At 47.8% G+C, this 24616-nt stretch overlaps 9 protein-coding genes across 9 annotated transcripts; 3 read left to right on the top strand and 6 right to left on the bottom strand.

The window, feature by feature from the left end:
* Window positions 1-299: 299 nt before the first annotated feature.
* Window positions 300-875, top strand: PG997_013288 (uncharacterized protein; the record flags this gene model as incomplete). Its single annotated transcript, XM_066817602.1, has 1 exon — window positions 300-875. One exon carries the CDS (start codon window positions 300-302, stop codon window positions 873-875), a length of 576 nt encoding a protein of 191 aa, XP_066663294.1.
* Window positions 876-1589: 714 nt separating this feature from the next.
* PG997_013287 (uncharacterized protein) lies at window positions 1590-2127 on the bottom strand (the record flags this gene model as incomplete). The annotated part of the gene is made up of 3 exons (XM_066817601.1): window positions 1590-1796; window positions 1820-2017; window positions 2119-2127. 3 exons carry the CDS (start codon window positions 2125-2127, stop codon window positions 1590-1592), a joined length of 414 nt encoding a protein of 137 aa, XP_066663293.1.
* A 185-nt stretch (window positions 2128-2312) lies between these two features.
* On the bottom strand, window positions 2313-3990 carry PG997_013286 (uncharacterized protein; the record flags this gene model as incomplete). Its single annotated transcript, XM_066817600.1, has 4 exons — window positions 2313-2985; window positions 3053-3186; window positions 3234-3515; window positions 3634-3990. 4 exons carry the CDS (start codon window positions 3988-3990, stop codon window positions 2313-2315), a joined length of 1446 nt encoding a protein of 481 aa, XP_066663292.1.
* A 7367-nt stretch (window positions 3991-11357) lies between these two features.
* PG997_013285 (RTA1 domain-containing protein) lies at window positions 11358-12507 on the bottom strand (the record flags this gene model as incomplete). The annotated part of the gene is made up of 3 exons (XM_066817599.1): window positions 11358-12108; window positions 12182-12394; window positions 12422-12507. 3 exons carry the CDS (start codon window positions 12505-12507, stop codon window positions 11358-11360), a joined length of 1050 nt encoding a protein of 349 aa, XP_066663291.1.
* A 1245-nt stretch (window positions 12508-13752) lies between these two features.
* PG997_013284 (uncharacterized protein) lies at window positions 13753-14807 on the top strand (the record flags this gene model as incomplete). The annotated part of the gene is made up of 2 exons (XM_066817598.1): window positions 13753-14487; window positions 14547-14807. The coding sequence occupies 2 exons, from the start codon at window positions 13753-13755 to the stop codon at window positions 14805-14807; spliced, it is 996 nt and encodes a 331-aa protein (XP_066663290.1).
* A 506-nt stretch (window positions 14808-15313) lies between these two features.
* Window positions 15314-16473, bottom strand: PG997_013283 (uncharacterized protein; the record flags this gene model as incomplete). Its single annotated transcript, XM_066817597.1, is given in 3 exon segments — window positions 15314-15618; window positions 15629-16189; window positions 16359-16473. The coding sequence occupies 3 exon segments, from the start codon at window positions 16471-16473 to the stop codon at window positions 15314-15316; spliced, it is 981 nt and encodes a 326-aa protein (XP_066663289.1).
* A 621-nt stretch (window positions 16474-17094) lies between these two features.
* On the bottom strand, window positions 17095-18618 carry PG997_013282 (transcription factor tfb2; the record flags this gene model as incomplete). The annotated part of the gene is made up of 2 exons (XM_066817596.1): window positions 17095-17123; window positions 17199-18618. 2 exons carry the CDS (start codon window positions 18616-18618, stop codon window positions 17095-17097), a joined length of 1449 nt encoding a protein of 482 aa, XP_066663288.1.
* A 628-nt stretch (window positions 18619-19246) lies between these two features.
* On the bottom strand, window positions 19247-20314 carry PG997_013281 (uncharacterized protein; the record flags this gene model as incomplete). The annotated part of the gene is made up of 1 exon (XM_066817595.1): window positions 19247-20314. The coding sequence occupies one exon, from the start codon at window positions 20312-20314 to the stop codon at window positions 19247-19249; it is 1068 nt and encodes a 355-aa protein (XP_066663287.1).
* Window positions 20315-21854: 1540 nt separating this feature from the next.
* Window positions 21855-23826, top strand: PG997_013280 (uncharacterized protein; the record flags this gene model as incomplete). The annotated part of the gene is made up of 3 exons (XM_066817594.1): window positions 21855-21941; window positions 21994-22831; window positions 22967-23826. Coding segments are annotated over 3 exons (927 nt in total). The 3' UTR covers window positions 22969-23826.
* Window positions 23827-24616: the final 790 nt, after the last annotated feature.

Here is a 24616-nt window from a genome sequence, read left to right as displayed (position 1 = left end):
TTCAACCTTTGTTGCTATGTCGAAATTGGACAATCCCAAGACAAAGCCGAAGGCTTTACACGATAATGTACAGGAAAACTATGCTATTGAAGAATACACAAAGCCCTGTTTTGAGTGCGACGAGGAATCCCTTTCATTATAAAGCAGGCCAGCTGTAACCACCATAGCAAAAACATACGGCATGGGCAATATACTGAAGATATATATAAGGATACATGGACACGGTGCTGAAGTGAAAATTCTCTTCGTGAAAAACTACGCTACTGGTCGCATATCTCCACCATCGAGCATTTGCAGCCATGTCGGAACATCTCAGAGGCAGGAAAAGCTCTAACAGGGAGCAGGAAAAAGCATCTGATATTTCTCTGGGCAACCCCGAGGAAGCCACCTCACAACCAAAGTTACATTCCCAAGAGAAGGAGACTCCTGGAAATCCCACACAGCCACGTAGGGGACGACGTAACGCCATGTCAGAGCTGCGCTTAGAGGAACCTATAACCCAAGCCCATAACAGCAACATTTTCGGCAACCATCCCAACCCCCTCAGTAGCAACCCCGTTGTCATCACTGAGCAACTTGCTCACATTCTAGCCAGCGAAAATACGCCACCTCCACTGCCTCCTTCGTCTCCGCACCCTTCACCTCCTCCGTCTCCCCATCCGTGGCAACGACGGTTCCTCGGCACCTGCCGACCACGCGTACGCGCGTGGCGGGCTCCGAGGCTACCCCCCATTGACGAAGGTCTCGTCTTGGACTTGGCGCCCCCTGTGCCGCGGCCGCTTTGGCCTCTGCCGGCGTTGCAAACCCCAAAGACGAAAGCAGGCGGTGGTGATGGCGTCTGCTTGACTATTCGTCACATAATCCGTCGGCGGTGAAGCATGTGTCTGGCGCATCCGGTTTCAGATCAGGTAATCTGTGATGTGACTTGTTTCTTTTGTACGACCGGCCCCCCAGTGTGTCTGGAAGCACATCAGCTTCGTGTAAGTAGGTACGTAATATGCTGGGAATGGATTTCGATATACCTGAGATTGTCCCCATAAACTTGTAATCATTTCTTATCAGCAAGTAATCGCCGTGATACAGCCGCTGTCTGTACCGAAAAACGACCTTCTGCCCCTGATCGTGCTCCAGCCGAGGTTCAACGGTACCATGTGGACGGCCACTTGACATCTCAGCGAGGAATCCGTCGCGGCGACCCAGTTGTGTCCTACGACGAGCCCGGGTGGGAAGGGGAGGATCCTCGGGGCATTCGGCTCGGCATTACTCTCTCGGCGGCGGTGCGTAAACGGGGAGGCGCGATGATCGTTTCTGTAGCTCCGCCGAGCAAAGCGGCCTGATCTGGATCAGTCGGCAAGTGGGCGCGCTCCGCGACGAGTCTCTTGCGCAGCAAGCCGAGGTCGTACTTGTCGACGACATTCTCCCTCACAAGCTCTGGAGTTATGAGTGGTCCTCTTCGAACGCGCGCTCACGGATATGATACAGGAGGGAGTGCGCGTCGACGAGCTGGTGCGTCTCCCACGGTCGGTAGATACCAAGAGAATGGCGGTACACCGGATCAGTACCATCGTATGCGAAGCAGCCCTTGCTAACTATTCGGTTCCAGAACTGGTGGCGAAATAGGCCGCCTGCGAGACGGCGGCTTCCGGGTCAAGTTTGCGTAACTCCGGGAGCCGGAGCAGCTCGAACTCGTCGGTGAAGAACTGGACGTCGCGATTCACTCGCACAAGAGCGAAGGCGGACTCAATAGGGAGTTCCAGGGCACCTCGTATTTCTGGATGGAGTTTACTGCTCGTGCTCTGGATTCTTCGGTTGTGCGGACCTCGGCAGGGGTGGACAAAGTGGCAATGACGGCGTCTCGTAGCACGGGGCCCAGGGCTCGAGATAGAATATTGGGCAACACCACCCGCTTAGCCGAGACAAAGACCCGGTGCGCCACTGGAGATGCGCGGATGAGAGCACAGAGATCGGCGGCGGAATCTATAGCCAAGATCTGCAAGAGCAGCTCGGTGGGCAAGGACTGGTGATGCTTGGTCCATTGTGGTGATGTGGGGAGTGTGTAACTGGAATGTCGCTCATCTGGTTTCGGTGTAGGAAAATATGCCGTAAAGGAAGACACACACCGATCATGTAGAGCGCGCAATCGGCGTGAGTCAAGGGCCAGTGCTGAAAAACTTGAAGCTATTGGCAGTTTTCTGGATGGCTGTAAATTTGAGTCGAAATGCAAAAGAAACAGCCCATCAGCAATGTCCAAACAGATCCAGATTTTGTGAGACGCAAGTGTCGACTTTACGAAACCAGCAACATCAACCAAGCTAAGAAAGGAATGCATATGGCCTGTCATAGCAATCATCCCACTCTGTCTTGCCCGAGTCCCAAAGCTTTTGTATGGCCGAGCGCGCCACCAAGGGGTACCCCGTTCCCAGGCCCCGACTTAACTCGTCCAGGGCCTCTTCGACAAAGAGGCGGTCCGAGAGGGACCTCGTGGCCGCCTCGACGCCGGCGACGTTCAGCGGCCACATGAGGCACAGTTTAGTCTGCGGAGAGAGGATGGCCTCTCGCAAGAGACCGAATAGACAGTCTGCGTGCGCGGCTCGCAGCATCAAAAGGTTGTACAGGAACCCGATGGGGAACAGGTTCCGCAGCGCCGAGATGCAGTAGAGCGCCACCGCGGAGTGGTAGATGCGTGCGAGGAGAAATAGCTGCTGGTAGGATTCTGGGTAGAGGCTCGCCCACGCATCTGGGTTGAAGCAGAGGATTTTCGACAGCAGGTCCTGGGGCGAGGGCGAGTCCGGATCATGCATTTCCGGCGGCTGTGTTGTCTGGAGCCGCAACCGGTTGATCTGGCTGATGATCAAGAACAGAAAGGGCGGGCAGAGAACAGTCGGGTAGTCTCCCTTTCCGTAGACTTCTTCTAGGAAGTCCAGCTCTGGCGTGGTGACGAGATAGTCCTCGGGAGGGCTCGTCGAGCTCGCCACCACCCCCAGGCTGTCGGTATGATCAGAAAAAAAAAGCTTCTTTGTATGAGTACCGGGAGAACACTACGAGAACTTACATCATAAAGTACTTGAGTGTGGGCTGCATGGTGGGGTTCCTCGCGTGAAGCTGCTTGATACCTCCACGGCATGCTAAGGCTTTCATGGCTGCGAGGAAGTGGACACGCCAGTTCCGTGGCGATCCATATGAGAGCTAATCGGCTGTCAGTCGAGGTAGATTGGCGGTGTGTGGGCACTTACGTCGACAAGCATAAGACACATGATGCTGAGAACAGTCTGGTCAAGTCCTTGAATGCGTTTCTCGAGAACAACCTCCTCGGAGATACCGCGGAGACTCAACCCCTTCTCGGTATGGAAACGATACCAAAGTTCGACCCTTTCGGCCTTGGGCGGCCGTGTCTGATGGAGGTAATGGCCGAGAGCCAAGCAGATATAGGTACGCCGTATGGGCCCGGTGAAGAACCTCATGACCTCCAATGGTATCGGGCTGGTGTAGGGACTGGGGCCAAAATGTGCAAGCGGCTGTATAGTTGGATAGATACGTATATTATCTAGATACGGAGTTACTTGCTGTTAGCCGGAAGCACGTGGCACTGCACTAAAGAAATGGGTTCAACTTGCAGTAGCATGCGGATTGGACGGCTTCAGACACGTCGTCCCTGAGATGGACGACTGGGACCAAGGAGCCCTCGTACATCTCGGCAGGCACACGGACTGCTCGTTCCATGGCAGCATCGATTTTGGCCTGTAGACTGACAGCCGAGTCCTCGTCCTTCTTCTTCTTCTTTTCCTTGGCAGCGGGGGCTTTGCATTTACGGCTCCGAGAAGTGACCCTGCCCGGAGCCAGCCACCTCAAGGGCTTCTTGTCTTCGTAGCCAGGACAAACGACCCCGGCCTGACGGCACTTATTGCATACAGGGCGTGTAGAGTCACATTCGAGCCTGCGTCTCTGACACTCCCAGCAGTAACGCCGGGTCGACTCAGCTGATGTATCCATACCTGAGGCGGGTAGGCGGCCCCGACGGACAACAAGTATGCTGATTGGACAACGGGAACCGAAAACAACAATGTCTGGCGTGGTGAGTGATGCGCGATGGTCGTACACACACAACGATGGCGTCGAAAGATGGGCGGAGATGGTGAATTGTTAACGGGAACTCAGAACGGGTTGCACCACCTGGTAGATGTACAAGTTATATCCCAGCTTGGCCTAGTGGTGGAGACGGTATGCAGTCAGATCGGCGGCGAAAGTCTTGGCCAACCACGTTTCCCGATCCGATCTAGTGTGGTACGACTAGCAGCTTGCTCTGCCACCATGGCGCAGCAGGCAGAAGATACAGTACGTGTCAAGAAATGTTAGCCCCCCCCTGCTAGTAGGTTAAATCTAAGCCTTTTCGAGTGTTTACTAGCCCTTTTTTAAGTTTCTAAGTAATATTATAAAAAAAGGGGGTACTTTTTAATGATTTATTAACTTATATAACGTGGTTTATTAATAAGCGAGATATATTATATACCGGGACACTTTTTCTATTTTTCGATACTTTTATATAGGTTTATTTAATTATAACGCGTTTTATTAATTAAATTCACTCGTTATTCGATTCGCTACTCGATTTTATATTTTTTTTATATATTCGCGCATTATAGCCTGTTTCGCCGTAGATTTTATAGCGCCTGCCGCTCGTCGCGCGCCTTTTTAATAAACTATTATTTTTATTTTTATTAATCGTTGGCCGTTTTTTATTTTATTTTTTCGTCTTGTAGCCTTCGAAATTCCTTAATTGTAAAGGCTTTTTTTAAGTTAAACTCGCGACTTTTTAACTTTCCGGCGCTTCGAAAGGGTTAAATTAACCTTTTATAATATACGTATTTAATCTTTTATAAGGGGTATTTTATATATAATTATATATATACCTTTCGTTATTTAGTTTATTATTTTTAAAATTAGCGTTAAAAAGTTTTTTAATAAGTAAACACTTTTTTTTAATAAAAAAAGAGTGTTTAGTTATTTATTAAAAGTTAAACGGCGTTTAAAGGTCATAGGTGTTAGCTATCCCCGGACGCGACGGGCTAGGTATAGGTGTCCGGAGACGTATATTTAGCTTATTAGTTATTTTATTAAAACTATAAGGTATTAAATTAAATACATTAAATCTAAATTTAATATTAATTTTCGTAAAAATAGCAAAATACGCGGCTTTAAACGCGATAAAAAATTCGAGCTTTATAATATAATTAATCGAAGTTTTAATAAATAGCTCGATTTCCTTCGAATACGCGCGCTTTAAAGGCGAATAAAATGTTATATTTAATAGTTAAAATAAATAAGAAAAATAAAGAGGTATATTAAGCGTAATAATACCGTTATTTTTATAATATACTTTAAATTCGGCTAAAATATAGCTCTCGTGGCCGTCGAGGATTAAAAGGCGATATAAATTTATTATTCGCGATTTAATATATTTATTAAAATATTTAATTTAATTTAAGCTTATTTTATTATTTATTTAGTTATTTAAAATCGGTTTAATTACTTAATTACCCGGTAAGTTATATTTAATAGCTTAGTTCGCTAAGTAATATTAACTTTAAACGATTAAAAACGGCGAGATACACTAGCTTTACGAATTAATATATTTAATCGCCGTCGACTATTCCCGATTATTAAGCTAGACCGATTTCGCTTTTCTACGCCGATCGGCGCGTATTACGACGAGGGTTAACCCGATTATATTTATTATAAAGCCGGTTTTATCGAAATTATATATATTTTTATTAATAATGCCGTATTTAGCCTTAATATTCGCGACTAGTTTAAACTAGCCGGAAATAACGTTTAAATCTTCGTAAAGAGCTATTTAATAATTATATCGACGATTTATTTTAATTTTAAAGTCTAGGTTACGGTTAGTAAATCGCTTAACCTAGTGCTTATTAACGCGTTCGCCGCCGCGCGACGCGGTAAAAAAATTAGCCATATCTTTTATACTAGCTATATTAAGAGGCATCCTTTAAATATTTAAATTAATTATATAATTACGAAACACCTTTTTTTAATCGGATTTAATTTTTATCGAAAATATCCGATTTCGCGTTGTAAAGGTCGGCCGTGGAGTCGGTAGTTTAAAAAAGTTCGTGGGACATTAAAAGCTTTCGCAGCAGCTTTTTAACTAATATATTTTACGGGGTTTCGCGTCGCTTAAATCGCTAAATCGATCCGTTCTTTTAATAAAAAATTAAGTATTATAGTTATAAAATTAGGACGTATTAAAGTTTAAAAAATATAGTCGGTTAAAAAAGTGTCCCGGTATATAATATATCTCGCTTATTAATAAACCACGTTATTTATATATTAATTAACGTGGTTTATTACTACGTAACGTATATTACTTAACGATAAACCTTTTTTATTTTTCGACTTTTTTATATAAATTAATTTAATTATAACGTTTAAAATTAATTAAAATTACTTACTATCCGATTCTTCGCTTAATTTTTTTTATATATATATTCGTATATTATAACCTATCTTGCCGTAGATATTATAACGCCTGCCGCCCGTCGCGCGCCTCTTCGATAAACCACTATTTTTACCTTTATCGGGCGCCGAACGCTTCCCTTTTACCTTCTCGTCCTATAGCTACTGAGATTCCTTAATAATAAGGGCTCTTTTAAGCTAAACTCGCGAGTTTTTAGCTCTCCGGCGCTTAAAAAGTGTTAAATTAGCCTCCTTTAATATATATATCCTATCGTGTATAAGGGTTATTTTATAAGCTATTTTAATTATATCTTTCGCTATTTAATTTACCGTATTTAAAATCGACGTTAAAAAGCTTTTTTAATAAATAAATACCCTCTTTTTAATATAAATAAAGTACTTAATTATTTATTAAAGGTTAAATAATATTTAAGGGTCGTAAATATTAACCGTTCTTAAACAAGATAAATTAAGTATAGTTATTTAAAAATATATAACGTGGTTTATTACTACGCGACGTATATTATTTAATGACGTATTTAAATTTAATTTTAATATAATTAAACTTTAACTCGTAATATTTTTATAATTATAATATTTAATTAATCTTAAAAAAATCGAATAGTTTTAATAATTTAAGCGATACGAAACGAAGCGAATTAAATAAGCTAAAAAGTAATAATAAAAGCTTATAATATACCCGAATTAATTTTACGTTATCGAATTTACGGCTAAATTTTAAAACGCGAAATCCGATTAAAACGACGTAAATTAAATTTAATTAAAAAAGAGGTACTTCGTAAGTATATAATTAATCTAAATATTCGAAGGATGCCTCCCGATTTTGCTGGTGTAAAAAATATAACTAATCTTCTCACCGCGTCGCGCGGCGGCGGCGACCGCGTTGGTAAGCACTAGGTTAAACGCTTTATCGACCGTAACCCGGACTTAAAGATTAAAATAAATCGTCGGTACGATTATTAAAAAGCTTTTTACGAGGATTTTAAAATTATTTCCGGTTAGTTTACGTTAATCGTGAATATAAAGGCGAAATACGGGATTATCGATAAAAATATTTAGAATTTCGACGAGACCGGTTTTATAATGGGTATAATCGGGTTAATACTCGTCGTAATACGCGCCGAGCGGCGTGGAAAAGCGAAATCGGTCCAGCCTAATAATCGGGAATAGGCAACGGCGATTAAATATATTAATTCGTAAAGCTAGTGTATTCCGCCGTTTTTAATCGTTTAAAGCTAATATTACCTCGCGAATTAATCCCGCGAAACCGATTTACCGGGTAATTAAGTAATTAAGCCGATTTCTAATAGTTAAACTAATAACGAAATAAGCTTAAACTAAATTAAACACTTCGATAAATATATTAAAGCGTAAACGAAAGGTTTCCACCGCTTTTTAATTATTAATAACTACGAGAGCTATATTTCGGCCGAATTTAAAATATATTACTAAGATAATAATATTATTATATTCGGTATACCTCTTTATTTATTTCACTTACTCTAGCCACTCGATATAGCACTTTATTCGGCTTTAAAGCGTGCTTATTTAAAGGAAATCGAGCTGTTTATTAAGGCTTTAATAAATTATATCACGAAGCTTAAGTTTTTTATCGCCTTTAAGGCTATATATTTCGTTGTTTTTACGAAAAATAACATTAAATCTAGATTTAACGTTTTTAATTTAGTCTTTTATAATCCCGACGAGGTGATTAATAAGTTAAATATATATCTCCGGATATTTATACTTAACTTATTTTATCCGGGGACGGCTAATATTTACGACCTTTAAACGCCGTTTAACCCTTAATAAATAACTAAGTACTTTATTTATATTAAAAAGAAGGTATTTATTTATTAAAAAAGCTCTCCGACGCCGATTTTAAATACGATAAATTAAATAATAAAGGGTATAATTAAAATAGTTTATAAAATAACCTTTATACGCGATAGGATATATATATTAAAAAAGGTTAATTTAATACTTTTTAAGCGCCGGAGAGTTAAAAAATCGCGAGTTTAGTTTAAAAGAGTCTTTACTATTAAAAAATCTTAGTAGTTATAGGACGAGAAGGTAAAAGGGAAGCGTTTAGCGCCCGATGAAAGTGAAAATAGGGGTTCGTTAAAACGGAGGGCGACCGGTGGAAGGCGCTGTAGTGTTTACGGCGAGATAGGTTATAATGCGTGAACATGTGAAAAGGATATAAAATTAAGCGAGGAATCGGATAACGAGTAATTTTAATTAATTTTAAGCGTTGTAATTAAATTAATTTATATAAAAGGGTTAAAAAGTGGAAAAAATATATCGCTAAGTAATATGCGTCGCGTAGTGATAAACCACGTTATTTAACTTATTAATTACCTCGTTTAAATTATAAAGGATTAAATTAAAAGCGTTAAATTTAAATTTAATATTATTTCTTATAAAAACAATAAAATACGTGGCTTTAAAGGCGATAAAAAACTCGAGCTTTATAATATAATTTATCGAGGCCTTAATAAATAGCTCGATTTCCTTTAAATAAATACGCTTTAAAACTAAATAAAATACTATATCGAGTAGCTAAAGTAAATAAAATAAATAAGGAGGTATATCGAGTGTAATAATATTATTATTTTAATAGTATACCTCGAATTTAATCGAAATATAGCTCTCGTAGTTATCGATAATTAAGAGGTAATAAGAACTTTTTATCTACGTTTTAATATATTTATCGAAATACTTAATTTAATTTAAGCTTATTTCGTTATTAATCTAGCTATTAAAAATCGGCTTAATTACTTAATCGCTTAATAAATTAATTTCGCGGGATTAGTTCACGAGGTAATATTAACTTTAAACGATTAAAAATAATAAAATATATTAGCCCTACGAATTAATATATTTAATCGCCGTTACTTATTCCCGATTATTAAGCTAAACCAACTTCGCTTTTCTTCGCCACTCGGCGCGTATTACGATAAATATTAATTTAATTATATTTATTATAAAGCCGGTCTCGTCGAAATTTTAAATATTTTCGTCGATAATCCCGTATTTCGCCTTTATATTCACAACTAGCGTAAACCAGCCGGAAATAACTTTAAAATTTTTATAAAAAACCTTTTAATAATTATACCGACGATTTATTTTAATTTTTAAATCCGGGTTACGGTCGATAAAGCGCCTAACCTAGTGCTTACCGACGCGGTCGCCGCCGCGCGACGCGGTAAGGAGATTAGCTATATCTTTTATATCAGCGAGATCGGGAGGCATCCCTTAAATATCTAGATTAATTATATACTTACGAAGTACCTTTTTTTAATTAAATTTAGTTTACGTTATTTCGATCGTATTTCGCGTTTTAAAATTCGGCCGTAAATTCGATAACGTAAAATTAATTCGGGTATATTATAAGCTTTTACTATTACTTTTTAATTTATTTAATTCGGTCCGTTTTATATCGCTTAAATTATTAAAACTATTCGATTTTTTTAAAATTAATTAAGTATTATAATTATAAAAGTATTACGCGTTAAAATTTAATTATATTAAAATTAAATTTAAATATATCGCTAAGTAATATACGTCGCGTAGTAATAAACCACGTTATATATAATTATATATAAAATAACCATTATAAAAAATCGGATGCGTACTTTAAAAAGGCCAATTTAACCCTTTTAAAACGCCGGAGAGCTAAGAAATCGCGAGTCCAGCTTAAAGGAGCCCTTACTATTTAGGAATCTTAAGCGCTGCAGGACGAAAAGGCAAAAGGGAAGCGTTTAGCGACCAGCGAAAGCGAAAATAAGGGTTCGTCGAAGCGGCGCGCGACGGGCGGTAGGCGCTATAGCATTTACGGCGAAACAGGTCATAATACGCGAACATGAAAAAAAGATATAAAATTAAATAACGATTTTAATAACGAGTAGTTTTAATTAATTTATATAAAAGTGTTAAGAAATAGTAAAAATAGGCGACTTAGTAATATAAGCGACTTAGTGGTAAACTACGTTATAGTTTATAAATACGGTTTTTATTTATTTTTTAAAAAAAGGATTTTAAATAGTTATTAATACGCCGGTTTATAATATAATATCGGCGTAATAATAATAATAATAATAACGAGGTACGTAAATACTTTTTTTAATCTTTTTATTTATTATTAAATCGATTATTTATTCCTTTTTAAAACTAATATTTTTATCCTTTACGTTATATATATAAAAATAAGTGATGTGTACTCGTGCGCACTAAGAATTAATAAGGGGGGGGGCTAATATTTCTTAACACGTATTATATAATAAGGTAATAAAAAAATTAACCCCCTTTTTACTATTTCCCGAAAAATTAAAGGTTAATCGAAAAATCTATACCTAAGCTTAAGTTTTAATTTTATCGACGATAAACTAGCTTAGAATATACGATAAGAGGCATAGTCCTCGGTCTAAATTGTTTAACTTTTTCGGGAGACAAGGGGGGGGGCCTAATCTTTCTGTCACCCTACTGTAGGCCGGGATACGAACACGTTTGATCTAGCGTAGTATATTGGAGACAAGCCCCTTCTCCTTTGTTAGTTCAGTGTGTCAAAAGTGACGAGTCAGCAAAGACGCATGTAGATGCCGAGATAGGCACACCAAAGGAGCTGCAGAATAGTCTATGCAAGGGGGCTCTTGACGATCACCAGTACGTGGAATAGATATGTTAGCGGATCAGATGTTCGGCCAATGAGAATTACCCATTAATTCAAGGTATCTAGATGGCTTGTGAATGCAGAGTAGCTCTATAGTACATGATTCAAATCTGAAAAGCAGGTAAGATATACACCCAAACACCAAATATTAAGCATACAACAACACCTAAAGCCCACGGTTTGTCCAGAGCTATCATACAGGACTTTTGCTGCGAGTGTAGCCATTGTCCTCCCAGAAAGGCTTTTCCGTGCCGTGTCCGTTGCCCGTCTGCCGGTCCCGCGTGCACTGCATGAAACCAAATGGATCGATGAGCGTAATCCAAAAGCTCTGCCCGCTTTCCCAGCCAGGGCCGGCCAGCTCCGTCTTGCCGTCTTGGGCGAGGTATACTTGGTAGCTCTCGGGAAGAAATCGTCGGGGGTGGAGGACGTTCCACAAGAACATGTTGATGAGCATGACCGCGGCCTCGAAGACGTAGAAGAACCACTCGTAGCGCAGGAGGGGGCTGACCGTGCTCCAGTCCAGGTTCGGGTCCATGAGCTGCGAGCGCGAAGTGCTGAAGTGCTCGACGAGCCGGTAAATGGTCCGGATCAGAATGAGACCGGAGCTGATGTAGAGGGTCCACAGGACCATCGAGACGTTGCGGTTCGCCACGCCGGCCTGGCGGCAGCGGCTGTAGAAGGCGGATGCCAGCAAGATGAAGAGACTGATGACCACTATCTGCAGGAAGAGCGATACTTTGGTCAGGATCTCGCCGAGCTGCTGGATGCTGCTTTCTGCATTGGGATTGGCGATGTAAGCTATTCCAAGGGCGTTCAATATTTCGACCACGGCGGAAAGAGCTCCAAAGGTAGTGAGGACTCGTCCAGGGTGGATCGGGGTGCAGTATGGCACGTAGTATAGCAAGCGGCCGAGGATGTGGTAGTTGGCAAGTTCGACAAGAGGTCTGGAAAAAGGTCAGCAAGTGGGTCCCGGGAGGTCTACTACTCCCGATATTGGAAGCCCTATCGAAAACCTACGGGGCAAAGTATATCAGACACTGGGAAGCGATATACACGGAAATGTTATCGTAGTGTCCAGTCTCATAGAGACGGCAAGCGAACCCGGCAGTGAATAGAGCGCCACAGAAAGGGTATAATGCTGTGACCTTGAAACATTTGTATCGCCTGCCAAATCCTGAGTCAGCAGAGGTCCGCACCATGACAATCTCAGGGTATCCGGACTTACCAGCACTGGACGAAATGAAAAATCATTGTCACGATAAAGGCCGCCATGAAAAGTCGGCTGCCCCTACGTTGGGGGCATAGTAGTAGAAAGACCCCTCGACCATCTGTCCGGCTGACATCTTGTCTTGGGTCCAATCTGTCGTGGTTGATGTATTGATAGTGACAAGCTCTTGATATTCAGTATCGGAAACGGATTGTAAGGAAATACTCAAGGTGATAGTCCACACGGCGGGCAACATGGTTTCACAAGAAGCAGTGAAAGTAACTTTATATCTTCTCATTTGATGGCGATGCCTTTCATCGACCATGACCCGAATAGGCAATATAGAGTATAAGAGTACATGGCCGCACTTGTCGAGTGGCTGTGCTATCGCGTCCCGGGTTAGCGCTTACTTAGGCACTGGGCCCCTTGTAATACGCTGGGGGCTGCGCGGGGTGCGCGACTGGGCGGCCGGAGAGATTCTGCAGTCCAAGCTTTGGCTTACTTCCAAGTTTTTGAGAACGTTGCCAACTCTTCAATCGCCATTTCAGCTGCTGCGGACTCCAGGTCTCTGAGATGAATCAGTGTGACTGCATGGTGATGAGGAATGGCCTACATATGTAGGTGAAGGATATCGTCTCCTTCAGCCCTATTAGTGGGCACCTTGGACAACTGATGGGCCCAACCCCCTACCAGTTTGCGGGCCAAGACATCATGCTCCCTACGAAGCCGACTACCAACAAAGAACAACGTGCACCAGCGGCAGAGGGTCTTGTATCACCGTAAGCCGCCGCGCCAGTCACCGGTGCCAGCGTACAGCAGGCAAGTCAGATCGCGGGAGAATGTGGTGCTGCCGCCGACAAGCACGGGAGTGGAAGTGCGACTTCGTCCCTGGGGCCAACTATTACCAGTTCAACAGCGCTAGGCGATGATCCTGTCGGGGCGACTGCAGGGTTTGAGCACTTGTCAAACGGCTCTCATCAAATGATCTTGCAAGTATTTAGTGTACGAGGACTGAAATACCAACTTACTTGCTCCAATCGAAGTTCAATTAAGCTATTGCGTTGAAGTCAAGGAAACCAGGGACGAAACGATCGCCATCTGAGCGATCGACGGCTCTAGCCTACTTGCCTACCGAATTCGCGGGGCAGCCGAGGTCCAACCTCCCGGGGCTTACACCCGCTAACTGACAACACAGCACCTCCTTGCAAACATCGTTACTTACAACGCCCTCTGTCAAGACCATATAACCATTTTCATTACTCCCCAAAGACGACATGCATCAGACAAAATAGATCATTATAGAATAGACACGTCATTACCAGCCACTTGCCTTTCAATCCAGACCATCCGCATAGCAGCAACAAAAGAAAACCCCCAAAACATGTCGGTCCAACAAAGACCAGCCGCATCTCCTCCCACCTTCGCCGCCGCCTCCGCCGTGCAGCAAGTCAGCACCCACACCTACCGCGCCACCTTCGACGCGTCCTGGAGCGTCGGCAGCGTCCCCCACGGCGGCATCGTGACCTCGGTCCTGCTGCGGTGCGCGGACCTGCACTTCGGCACCACGCTGGCCGCCCAGCACCAGCCGCACGCCATCACGCTGCACGCCGAGTTCCTTCGGCGGACCCAGGCCGGCCCCGCGACCCTGCGCGTGCGCGACGTCAAGCTGGGCCGGCAGACCAGCACCGTGCACGTGACGCTGTCGCAACCGACGACGGCGACGTCTTCTTCCGGCGATAGTGACAGCAGCAGCAGCAGCAACGAAAGGGAAGAAGTCGTGGCCTACATCACCCACACCAACCTCGCCGCGGAATCCGGCCCTACCTTCGAAACGGGCTGGCAGCTAGACCCGCCGCCGCCACCCCCGCCGTCCGACTTCGCCGCCCTGATCCGCGGCAGCGACGCCGACGCGCACTGGGCCGAGTGGACCGCTAAGCCGTTCCCCGAGTTCCGCAAGGTGATCCAGCAAATGCGCATCTACCTACCCCGGGGCGGTCGGCACGCGGCGGACAGCCTCTGCGACGAATGGATCCGGTTCGCCGACCCAGCGCAGCGCTTCACCGACGCGAGCCTGGGCCTGGTATCGGATCTCTGGCCGCAGGTCATCGAGAGTCTCGTCGCGGCGCGTCAGAACGAGTCTGCTTCTTCTTCTTCTTCCTCGAGCGACACCAACAGAAAACAGCCGCTGCCGTTGGCCAGTTCTGGTACCCGACCCTGCTGCTGAACCTGGACATCAAGAAGGCCCTGCCCGCCGAGGGCGTCGAGTGGCTCTTCGTTCGCGTCCGCGCCAAGCGGATCCGCAACGGGCGGCAGGACCTCGAGGTCGTCATCCTGGACCAGCAGGGCGAGATTGTGGCGCTGAGCCATCATGTCGCGCTGGTTTTGGACGCCAAGCGGAATACGGCGAAGAGGAGTCGTCCTAGCAGCAAGATCTAATAACATTTGCATATGTCGTCATATAGAAGAATAGTAAACCATTACCTCAGTTAGACAGCATGTCTCCGTCATCCATTGATGTTGGCTGATAATTTACCTGGAATGGAAAAGCAGTGATACACATCGACGAACTTGAACTCACAATTAATGCCTCCTGGGATCCTAGAGACATGAGGAGATGCCCATGAATGTAATTCGCATAGTACGATTGCACCCCTAAACACATCTGTGTCAAATCACTTCAATGTAGCGTACGCCGTTAGACCGTGAACTGATATATTATGCGAGCACAACTGACACTAGCAGCCAAGTGAATGACGCTGGACATACAAGTACATTATTTGAGTATCAATAAAGTCCAGCTTTTGACCTCGAGCAAACCAAAAGCATATTGACCACCCCTGTTGTATCTTTGTCTCTATCTTACAGCCCCCAGGTTGCGTTTCGGGGGTAAAACAATGCGGTATCTACGTTAATGTGTATAGAACGCAGCGATGAAGGGATTCCTAAGCGACACCAATGATACTTCCTCGCTTGCTACCATGGTCGTTCTTGCCGAGAAGCCGGCCGACCCATCCCCGGCTCGACTCGCCGCCTCCTCGAGGCAACAGACACTCCTTACCCATGCGTCGTGCGTAGTTGTACTGCCAGGTGTGCAGGCTCTTCTTGGCTTCGTGCGTGATACACAATGCTTCTAGGTGGAGGAAGACTCTCCGCGCTCGGTTGTCCTCGTCCAAGAGGAGCATAGCGTCCAGATCTCGCGAGGCTCGGTTCGAAGTAGCGCTCGAGGTTGATGACGTGTGTTTATGGCCTCGGGTGACGGGATAGGGCATATTCGGAATGGACGACGACGTAGGCATAGCTGCAGCTTTGAGGGGGGGCGGGAGGAGGAGGCAGAATCTGAGAACGATCCGCATGCGCTGTGATCAGAGTGGTCAGGTTCTCGGGAAGCAACATCTCCGAGTGGAAGCGGTCCTGCAGAGCCATGAAGCGGCCCGTCCAGTACTCGCACGACTGGGCACCGGTGACCTGACGTGGGTTGACGACGACTTCTGCTTCCTTTGATGACGCAATAGAAGCCGTGCGCGATCTCTGGCCGGCTCTCTCGCTCGCACCCGCTGTGGATGCCATCGAGGGCGTACGACTGAAGCTGGGCAGCGAGCCGCGGGAAAGAGACGCTGTCAGATTGGAGAAGACATTCAGCGAACGCGACTTGGGCAGGCTTCCAAACGGCTTGTACTTGGCCTTGAGGCTCTCCTTGGAGGTGTTGGGGGAATGTTTTCGTTGTTGGTCTGAGAGTACAAGGTGGGGATCGCTGTGCGCGACGAATGAGCCGCGGTCGCTGCTGGGGACTTGGGTAGGACGATTCCAGTTGGCGTTACCTTGCGGGGGTGGTTGATCATGCCCGTAGTGCTCAGTGGCTCGTCATGGGCGGCGAAGGTGCTTCGGCGAAGTGGCGAATGGGCAATTGCTGTATCGCCCGCAGTATGATAGCGCAGAGGACGGCGGCGATGAGGGGGGTCCATAACTTCAGGAGGTCACAGTACGCACTGAGATGAAGGGCGAAGATTCTCCACAATGCCCTGAAAGTGCCAACAAAGAGGATGCGAATGATGCCAAGCGATATCCAGACCGGCTCCAGCGGGTTCAGTCGACCATCGAGCATGACGGATTGAAGCACTGCTGTGTTGGATCTGGGGTCTTGAAGCTCAAGTATGGGTTACGGTCGAATGCTGAGGGTGAAATCAATGTCGATGTGGCGTGAGGAGACAATCGCCATGTAAGTCAGGCCCTGTCGATGTCTTCGAGGCATGAAGTGGAAGGGACCAGCCTGGTTTTGAATGGCCTGCTACTTCCCTTACTTAATGTTAAGACTTCATTGCCGTAGTGGCTGTCGGCGTTGTTGCTGGGCAGCACCTGCTTCAAGAAGTCCACTGGAGATTGTGTGTTCAGTGGAAGGCGGTGGTTAATCCAACAGCCCGAGTTGAATAAATAGCAACCCAATGACACAAATCGCATAAACACTTTCATCACTGCCGTTGTCAATGTTCAATGCGTACTGCATGAGCGATTGTTCGTCGTATGCACACACGATGTTCTTCCCTCCCCCTGAAGACCACGAGAGAAACAACAGATCGATTGAATGTCTACTTGGATATCATTAACCCCCTATGCTCCTCGTCACTGGACCCGAGTCTCGTAATGAAGAGCGTTTTACCATAGAACGCCAAACTAATGCTCTCTAACCAAAATGCTCTTCTCCGTCTTCATATGCCTGGCAGCCGCGTTATTGCTCAGCCTTGCGCCGGTTTTTCACTGCACGAGTCAAGGGTCAGTTCGCGTTCAAAAACACATAGTCAGGGGAAGAGGGCGGGAGAAGTGTAAACTTACTAAAATCCTTAATCTGTTCGACCTTGCTCGCGAAGAACATGCCCTTCCTATCGTTCCGCCATTTGAGCACACCAATCTCGCCGGCGAAGTTGGCCATGTCCTCATACTCGCGCACGCTCTCAAAGTCCTTGAAGAGGAAGCCGGGGCAAACACTCATGCGCTCCGTATCGAGCTGCCACAGGCGAATCTGGTCGACAATGACGGGAGGCAGTAGAGGCTTCTTCTGTGCAGCGGCCAAGCGGTGCATCTGCTCGTGTGCGTGTGTTGCCAGGTAGGATATAATCTGATCCGAAGTGATGCCCATGTCCACGGCTTTTCTGATAGACTGCCTGGACAGCTTCCCCGATACAAGTTCGCGGAACCGCATCTTCAGTTCGCAAAACAGGGCCAGAACCGCAATCTGCAGCGGTGACGACGTGTACGCATAGACACGGAAATTGGTCTCCAGGATGATGGCGTTCTTGTCCCCCGCGTCGGATATGCCCCCTTCGGAGGCGGCCAAGAAGCCGGCCGACACGGACCTCAAGCTGGATTCGGAGCTCGTAAGGGTCGTAGCCAGCCGAGTGGGGAAGTACTGTTGATGGTCGTGCGGCGGGATGTAGATCAAGCCAAAGTCGACGAGGTATGGCAACATATTACGTCGCCGCTCGGTCAGAGCATTCGTACTATAGCCTCGACCGAGCTCGAGCGAGGCGAGGAGAAATAGAAACGACAGCATGTCCACGCTGTCCATACCAGCACGCTCGCCCGCCGCATCGGCCGCTTCTAACCACAGCAGCAACAGCGTCCACACTTGCGAGTTGGCCTCCTGCAGCAAAAAGGTAAAGCCTGCTTGGGTGATGCTGATGGTGGCCACGCTCCGCTTCTCGACGAGGCGGCCGGCAATGAGCAGTTCCTTGACCGACGCCTTAGGCCCGCCGCCGCTCGTGTCCTTGTCGCGCATATCCGAGTACTCGACCGAGTTCACGACGTAATGGAGGATGTCGTCCCATTTCTTTCGCGCATACCGATCCAGGAACGCCAGATCGACGTCGGAGGGCACGGGGAGGGTGGAGGGCACGCCAAAGGAGTGGTGGTCGCCGCCGCCTTCGAGGGCCAGCCGCAGACTGTTCCGAAAGTTGGTCGTCAGAGTCATGGACTGGGGCCCGGCGCTCTGGATGATGTGCAGGCTGCGCAAGGTCGCGAGCGCCTGGTCCTTCTGGCGCTTCGACGTAGGCTTCACCCAGATCTCGAGGTCGGATATCAGGAAGGGCGTGGGCATGTACAGCATGGCCATGACGAAGGTCTTGGCGAGGTGTGGCAGCATGCGTCGGAAGATGGCGAAGGCGGTCGAGGGCTGCTGGTAGAGGCGCTTGAAGGTGGTGCCCGGCAGCTTCTCCAGGTAGTCGGAGAGCTGGAGGGAGTTGGTGTTGACCGACATCGTGAGGGAGGTGTCTGGTCAACAATGAGAATATTCGCTATCTCATGGTCGGCAATGGTGGTTGGACCGCTGCTGCGTCGCCTTGTCGGTCGCGGAAGAAAATGCTGGATCGTGGTTGCTGGTAGACGCGAAGCAAGCTGGATCGAATTGTTGTTCTTCGGGATTGCAAGTTCGATAATGTTTGATTTGGAGCTGATGCTTGTTGGCGTCACTCGCTGGCAGGGATCATATGCTCAAGTTACGGTGGTTTTCTATTGGCTGGCAAAGTGCCAAGCCCTTGTTCAGTGGGTGACCCTAGGCGGAAATCTTCCGCAAGCATTCCAACTCAGCCACTGGCTTGTCAACACATCAACACAACCTTGACGAGCAGTAGGTTGTCCGGCAAGCTTGACAATTCGGGATGAAGATAGTCCTTGTGGTATGATATCAATTGAAGATGGAAAAGTACCGAGATGTATAGGAAGGCACACCACTGTCCATGTCCCAACAGGAACACTGGGACATCCAACACCCTCATGCGCCTTTCATGCTAACCTACAAACCTGAGCCATGTTAAAAACACTGTATCGTTCAATTCCATCCGTTGCCATCTATGCAACCGGCCTCTAGCGCTGCTACCCAAAAAGTTTCAATTCCATCCGTCAATGGTATATTTGAAGGTCACATCGCCTTTCCCGTACTCGACCAGATTGCCGTGGTCGTCAAACAGCGCCCGTTCCTTGTAAGTCACGTTGCCATCCCAGTCCACTAGTATCATGGTTTGCCTCTGAGTGCCGTATGCGCCTTTGTCAAACAGTGTGCCGTCGTCGTGTCGAGCCGCTTCGAGGAGTTCATGGTCCTCATCCTCTATCTCGTTGAAGGCGGCCTTCATCTTGCCCTGTTCCATTGCGTACAGCATGTCTTTATCCTTGTCCTCGTCGGTGATCGCCGGGATGAAGATGGACTGCTTCAGAGAGTCCAGTCGCTCGTCAAAATTCATCTTGGCGCGGCGTGCAATAGGAGGCAGCGTGTCGTGGTCCAGGACCGAGAAGAGCAGTTCCGAAAGCTCGTCCTCGCTTGCTTCGCTCGCAACGGCTTTCTCAATCGCTTCTTTGAGCAACTGCCTGCCCAGCTTGACCTTTGGCCAGGTTGCGGGCTCCTCGTAGACTGTGTTGCTGAGGCCCCAGACATCGCCCCTCTTGCCGCCGATCCGGGGTACCCCGTCGACGGCCTCACTGCGGTTGGAGATGATGACGAGCGGCTCGACCTCCCGGTCTTGGACCCAATTGCCGTTCAGTTCCTCCTTGCTCCTTTTCGGTTTGAGGTCGCCGCAGATGAGAGAGAAGCCGCCCACGCCCTTGACCAGGCCGCCCTCGAGCATCTTGGTGACGAACTGGTCCAGGCTCTCGTCGTTTGGCGCACCCAGCCAGGCCGTGACCATGCCCCCACGGCTTCGGATGCCGTGGACAGGATGTACGGTGTCATCGATGGTCTCGCGGAAGTTTGTGAGGACGGCAAGGCGGCCCGACTTGGTCACTCCCATCCATGTGCCGCGCTCCCGTCTCTGCAAGTCGCGTGACGAGAGGGCCTGGTTCCCAGAGTCCTGATGAGTCCACCATTTCGGCCGGCTGGTAGGCCGCAGCACGTACTCATCCCTGTTGTCGAGGACGATGAGTGCGTAGTCGGGATGCGAGGTGGATACGAGTGCTATGCACATTGCAACGCTCTTCTTGTAAAGCAAAGGGTAGAAACAAAGCAATAAATTCGTGAGCCGTCGGCGGGAGTGGCGATATGCCGGGTCACTTATAAAAAGAACCTAGAATGATGTGCTAGCAGTAGAAGCAGTATAGTTTGACGCCTAAAGTTGTGTGCCCAACTCAACATCACACCGCTCAAGGTGTTGGCTATGTGCCTATTAATAAATGGTTGGATTGGGAACCAAGCCGGCTGCACAACAGGACCTAGGCCCCCTGCGCCTGCATGAATCAGCTGCTGTTCCTGCAGCTTAGGTAAATGGTACTACCGTATTTCTGCGTGGCGGTTGACTCCGTCGAATGGGACAGATCGTGTTACCTAAAGAACGGTGATCGAAATGAACGGGCAGGAGCAATAGGCAGTGCTCGTGATGTGCCCGGATATATCGAGTGCTGGTTCTTGCCTACACATGCACAGCAGGTTTGATGATCACGCACCGTCGTTGGGGCGGAGGTGGCCATCCAAGGCCAGTCTACTCGGCAGTGCACTTTTCGGCGATTGGGAGCTGGCCCTGCTGGGAATCAATTGCTGACAGCGGCCAGGAGCCTGCCTAAGCTAGTGTCTGGGCCTAGCATCCTGCATTAGCGCTGCCGGCATCCCCTCCAAAGTGACCCGACATTCCCCGTGCAGGCAAGCAGGCCACTAAGAGACCCCGCGAAAGAACAGGGCGAGCGGCCAGACGGCCTCCTTTCGACCCCGACTTGGAGGGTCTCGTGCCCAGTCCCGTCAACTCAATCCCAGAACGGGCATGATTGTGCATGCTGAATGCGCGTTTTCCTGGCATTGCATCACTCAGCTTCCAAGGCCTTGGATTCGGCCACCGGTAAGCGGGACAGGCTGAGAATCTGTTGGGAGGCTCTGTATGCTCCATCAGGCCACTTTCGAGGGTTGGCGGAAGATCTGTACAGTTTGGGTAACCGGTAGTCGGGTTGATGTCATTAGATGGTCGGCTGCCTCCGAACACATTGAACCGGGTGACCCCAAGCACGCTGCTTCATACTTGGCCCCGAAGCGAGATCCGTAATCGGGCTCTACTGCTCGGCTAAATCTTCGTGTGTAAGTGCATGTCTGTTTACATATGCGACTGATGGAGTCTCGGGCAAAGTTTGTCACCAAGCCGATTTCGTGTACCATACCGATTACTCAACCATGATTTCTACACGATCTTGGCATGGACCTCCAACCGAGGGCAATCCCATTGCAACATGGAAAGGCGTGATAGGAAGGAGCAGCCACAATGGACGGATTACTGATTCGGGCTCGGTCAACAAACGTTCCAACGGAATGGCTTGCAGCAGGCGCGACTGAATCTCTTGAGCAGCACCGGAATCAAGTAACCGATTTTGGAATCAAGCAGAACCGTCCATGGCGGGATACATAGTTGCTTGAAGCAATGTTGAAATCACTACTCCGAATCTACCTCTTCTTCGAACACAGTCTCTCCGCATACCACCTATATATATTTGACCCTATCTTTTACAGCCGCGAACCATCATCTGGAGATGCCTGCGTCAATACGACCCGCAAGTGGAAGTTTTGGCGAAGAGAGGTTCTACAGTGCACCCAGCAGCCGATTGGGAAGTCATCATGTAAGTTTCTCCAAGCACCTGAACGGAGCAAGTCCCCAACAAGATAAACCAGAAGAACGAGCCGAGACAAATCGACTCCGAATCCATTGCTCGAGCGGGCTCCCAACTGACCGTGGCCAATGACTTGACCTACGATCCCGAACCCAAGACTTCGCCGACCAGTGGAAGTATACTCGGCCTCGGGAAGCATCGCAACCAGAGCATGAAGCAGGCGGACCCAAATGGTCTACAGCCACAGGCCAATGGGAATACGTCCCGTTCAATCTTTAGTAGAGCTCGTAAGTGCTCTTGCGACCTTGGAGATGATCCAGGGAGATCCGGACGGTCTGCAAAGCAATCGAGCACGACAGGCACTGGCGACATACCCCCTCCAACACTCCGAAGCAACTCAGCAATAACAATCGAGCAGACCGAGCGCATTGTGAAACGCATCGAGGCATACTTATCGCATAGACGCCATGAGACGTGCGACGCGGTGCCTGGTACAGGTGTCCAGGCCTGTGTACCAACGCCCAGACCCAGTATGATGGGACCTCGGGGCGCTGATGCCATCAGATCACAGCCGCATCGTGCCATCGATACCTACCTCGTCTCAACGGACGACATTGCAGGGATACTGGATATCGTGATTGCTGGCCTCCGACCATCGCACGATAGGCACCTTTCAACAGGGTGTCTCTCGATCCTGCTACCAAGCCACACCAGGGCCAGAGCTGGTACTCATGAGAAGGGTATCTTCCCACAATGCTCAAAGTCCGCCGACCCGGCTACAACCATCAGCCCCGTCAAGTCTGCCTTTCGCGCCGCCGGGTATGGAACGGACCTTGACATCACCCCCACACTACGCAACGACAAAGCTGTCATAGTTACGAGGCAAAGCATTACAGAATGTGATTAGTATACACCTTCGGAAGGTTCTTCTCGCAGAAGTCCCCAGGGCGGCGTTGCGGTATCCACATGTAGCACCCCTCACACCAGCTCGTCCACTTCGAGCGTGCTCATACATAGAGGCAATGGCGTATCAGGATCTGGCGCTCCGATCTTCAATCCGTTCCGTGACGAGGACATTTGGGGTGTGCGAGCAAGTTCTACACCGTTACCACAGAAACAGCCTGTGGTCGACCGGGCAGCTATGCCGGCCAACGAACACGACATCGTGTCATTTCCGCCACTTAGGCCGCGATCTTGCACAAACGACTGGATTGCGCCTCAGTCCAATCTAGAGAATCTCCACCCGGAAGGGCAACGTGCTCTAACCTTTTTGCAATGTGGCGTGGATGCCCATCGTGGCGATACCCCGGCGGCCGACCCTGACAGAGATTCTTGGATTTCGACCCATGACCTCCGAAGAACTACGACCTCTTCCCGCAGTTCACTCACGGAGAGTCCCAAGAACCCCGCCAAGAGGCAGAGAATGGGCTCTTCTATAGGCGTCGCCTCTCATCGAAGGCGAAGTACTATCCACCAAATTGAACAGCCAGACCAGACCCCCGATACTACCTTCTTACTAGACAGCCTTAGACGATATAGCTTGATGCCTCTACTGGACCACACGCCCGAGGTCTTGAGGGAAAACACAGTGGTTTCGAAACCTCTCGAAGATGTGTTATTATCCGACCGTAGGCGAATGTCAAGTCGCGATATGTTGGAGGAGATACTGGCCAAGGACGCAAAGGCCGCACTGGCCGCAAGTCAGAGCAGCGGTTCTCGAAACAGCTCTTCTTCCAGCAACCCCAGCAAATCACACCGAAAGGCACACAGACCAAGCAATGGCGGTAGTGCTTTCAGACGGCACTATTGTTTGGAGGATTCTGTGCCCCACGTTTGTGCGGATGAACAGCCAACGCCCGTTTCGGAGAGATCGCTGGAGGATATTTTCAGGTAGCACCCTCCTAGACAACTTGAATCAGGACACCTAAGAATTTGAACTTGCAATACTACTACTGCAATACCTGGAGATGTCTCGGCCTAGTCCACACCGGTTGCATTCACTCACTTGTAAAACTCCTGGAAAAGTAAGATCTGCCCCTATTGGTATGGATATAGGGGCAGCTCGCATATTCCAGGTTGTCCACACTGCCACACAACAATAGCATATCTCGGCCAAGGCTCTGGCCCCGCGTAGTACGTACGAACACGGCAATATCCCAGCGTGTTGGCAGTAGACGAAAAGGCCGTCGATGATGCGTTCAAAGTAGTCGGTGCTGTCGTAAATGGATTTTCTCAGACGCCCGCCCAATTTACGCTGCCATCGAGCAATACGTTCTTTATTGCTGGGCGTGGAAAATGTTCAATTCAGAACAATATATTCAAAATTAGTTCCCATCACTGACGACAAGGCAAGGTCCAATTGCTGCCCCTTTTCTGGAGCTTGACGACTCCAATATTCCCACAGCCAAGCAGGCACATGTGAGACTGCAATGGCAACCAAAGGTAGGATATACTCGTTGCCGACCATCCCGGCTTGGACTGTTTCTTTTCAGCACCCCAAAATTCAGGCCCCATGACCAGACCCATGACTGAGTCAAGATTCGAATACTTGCTCAAGAGTGAAGCTTAATCTCACCTGCCACGCCCTTGAAAGAGTGTATAAATATCTAAATTACTGTCCTCTCCCTTGACCGGGCCGGTGTAGCCTAGCGGTAGTATCATTAGTTATTATATTTAAAGGCAAT

This window comes from Apiospora hydei, assembly GCF_038363865.1.
Source record: "Apiospora hydei strain CBS 114990 chromosome Unknown utg000009l_segment0_segment0, whole genome shotgun sequence".
Classification (NCBI taxonomy): domain Eukaryota; kingdom Fungi; phylum Ascomycota; class Sordariomycetes; order Amphisphaeriales; family Apiosporaceae; genus Apiospora; species Apiospora hydei.
The sequence above is the reverse complement of the archived record's forward strand: the minus strand, read 5'-3'. Positions and strand labels throughout refer to the sequence as shown.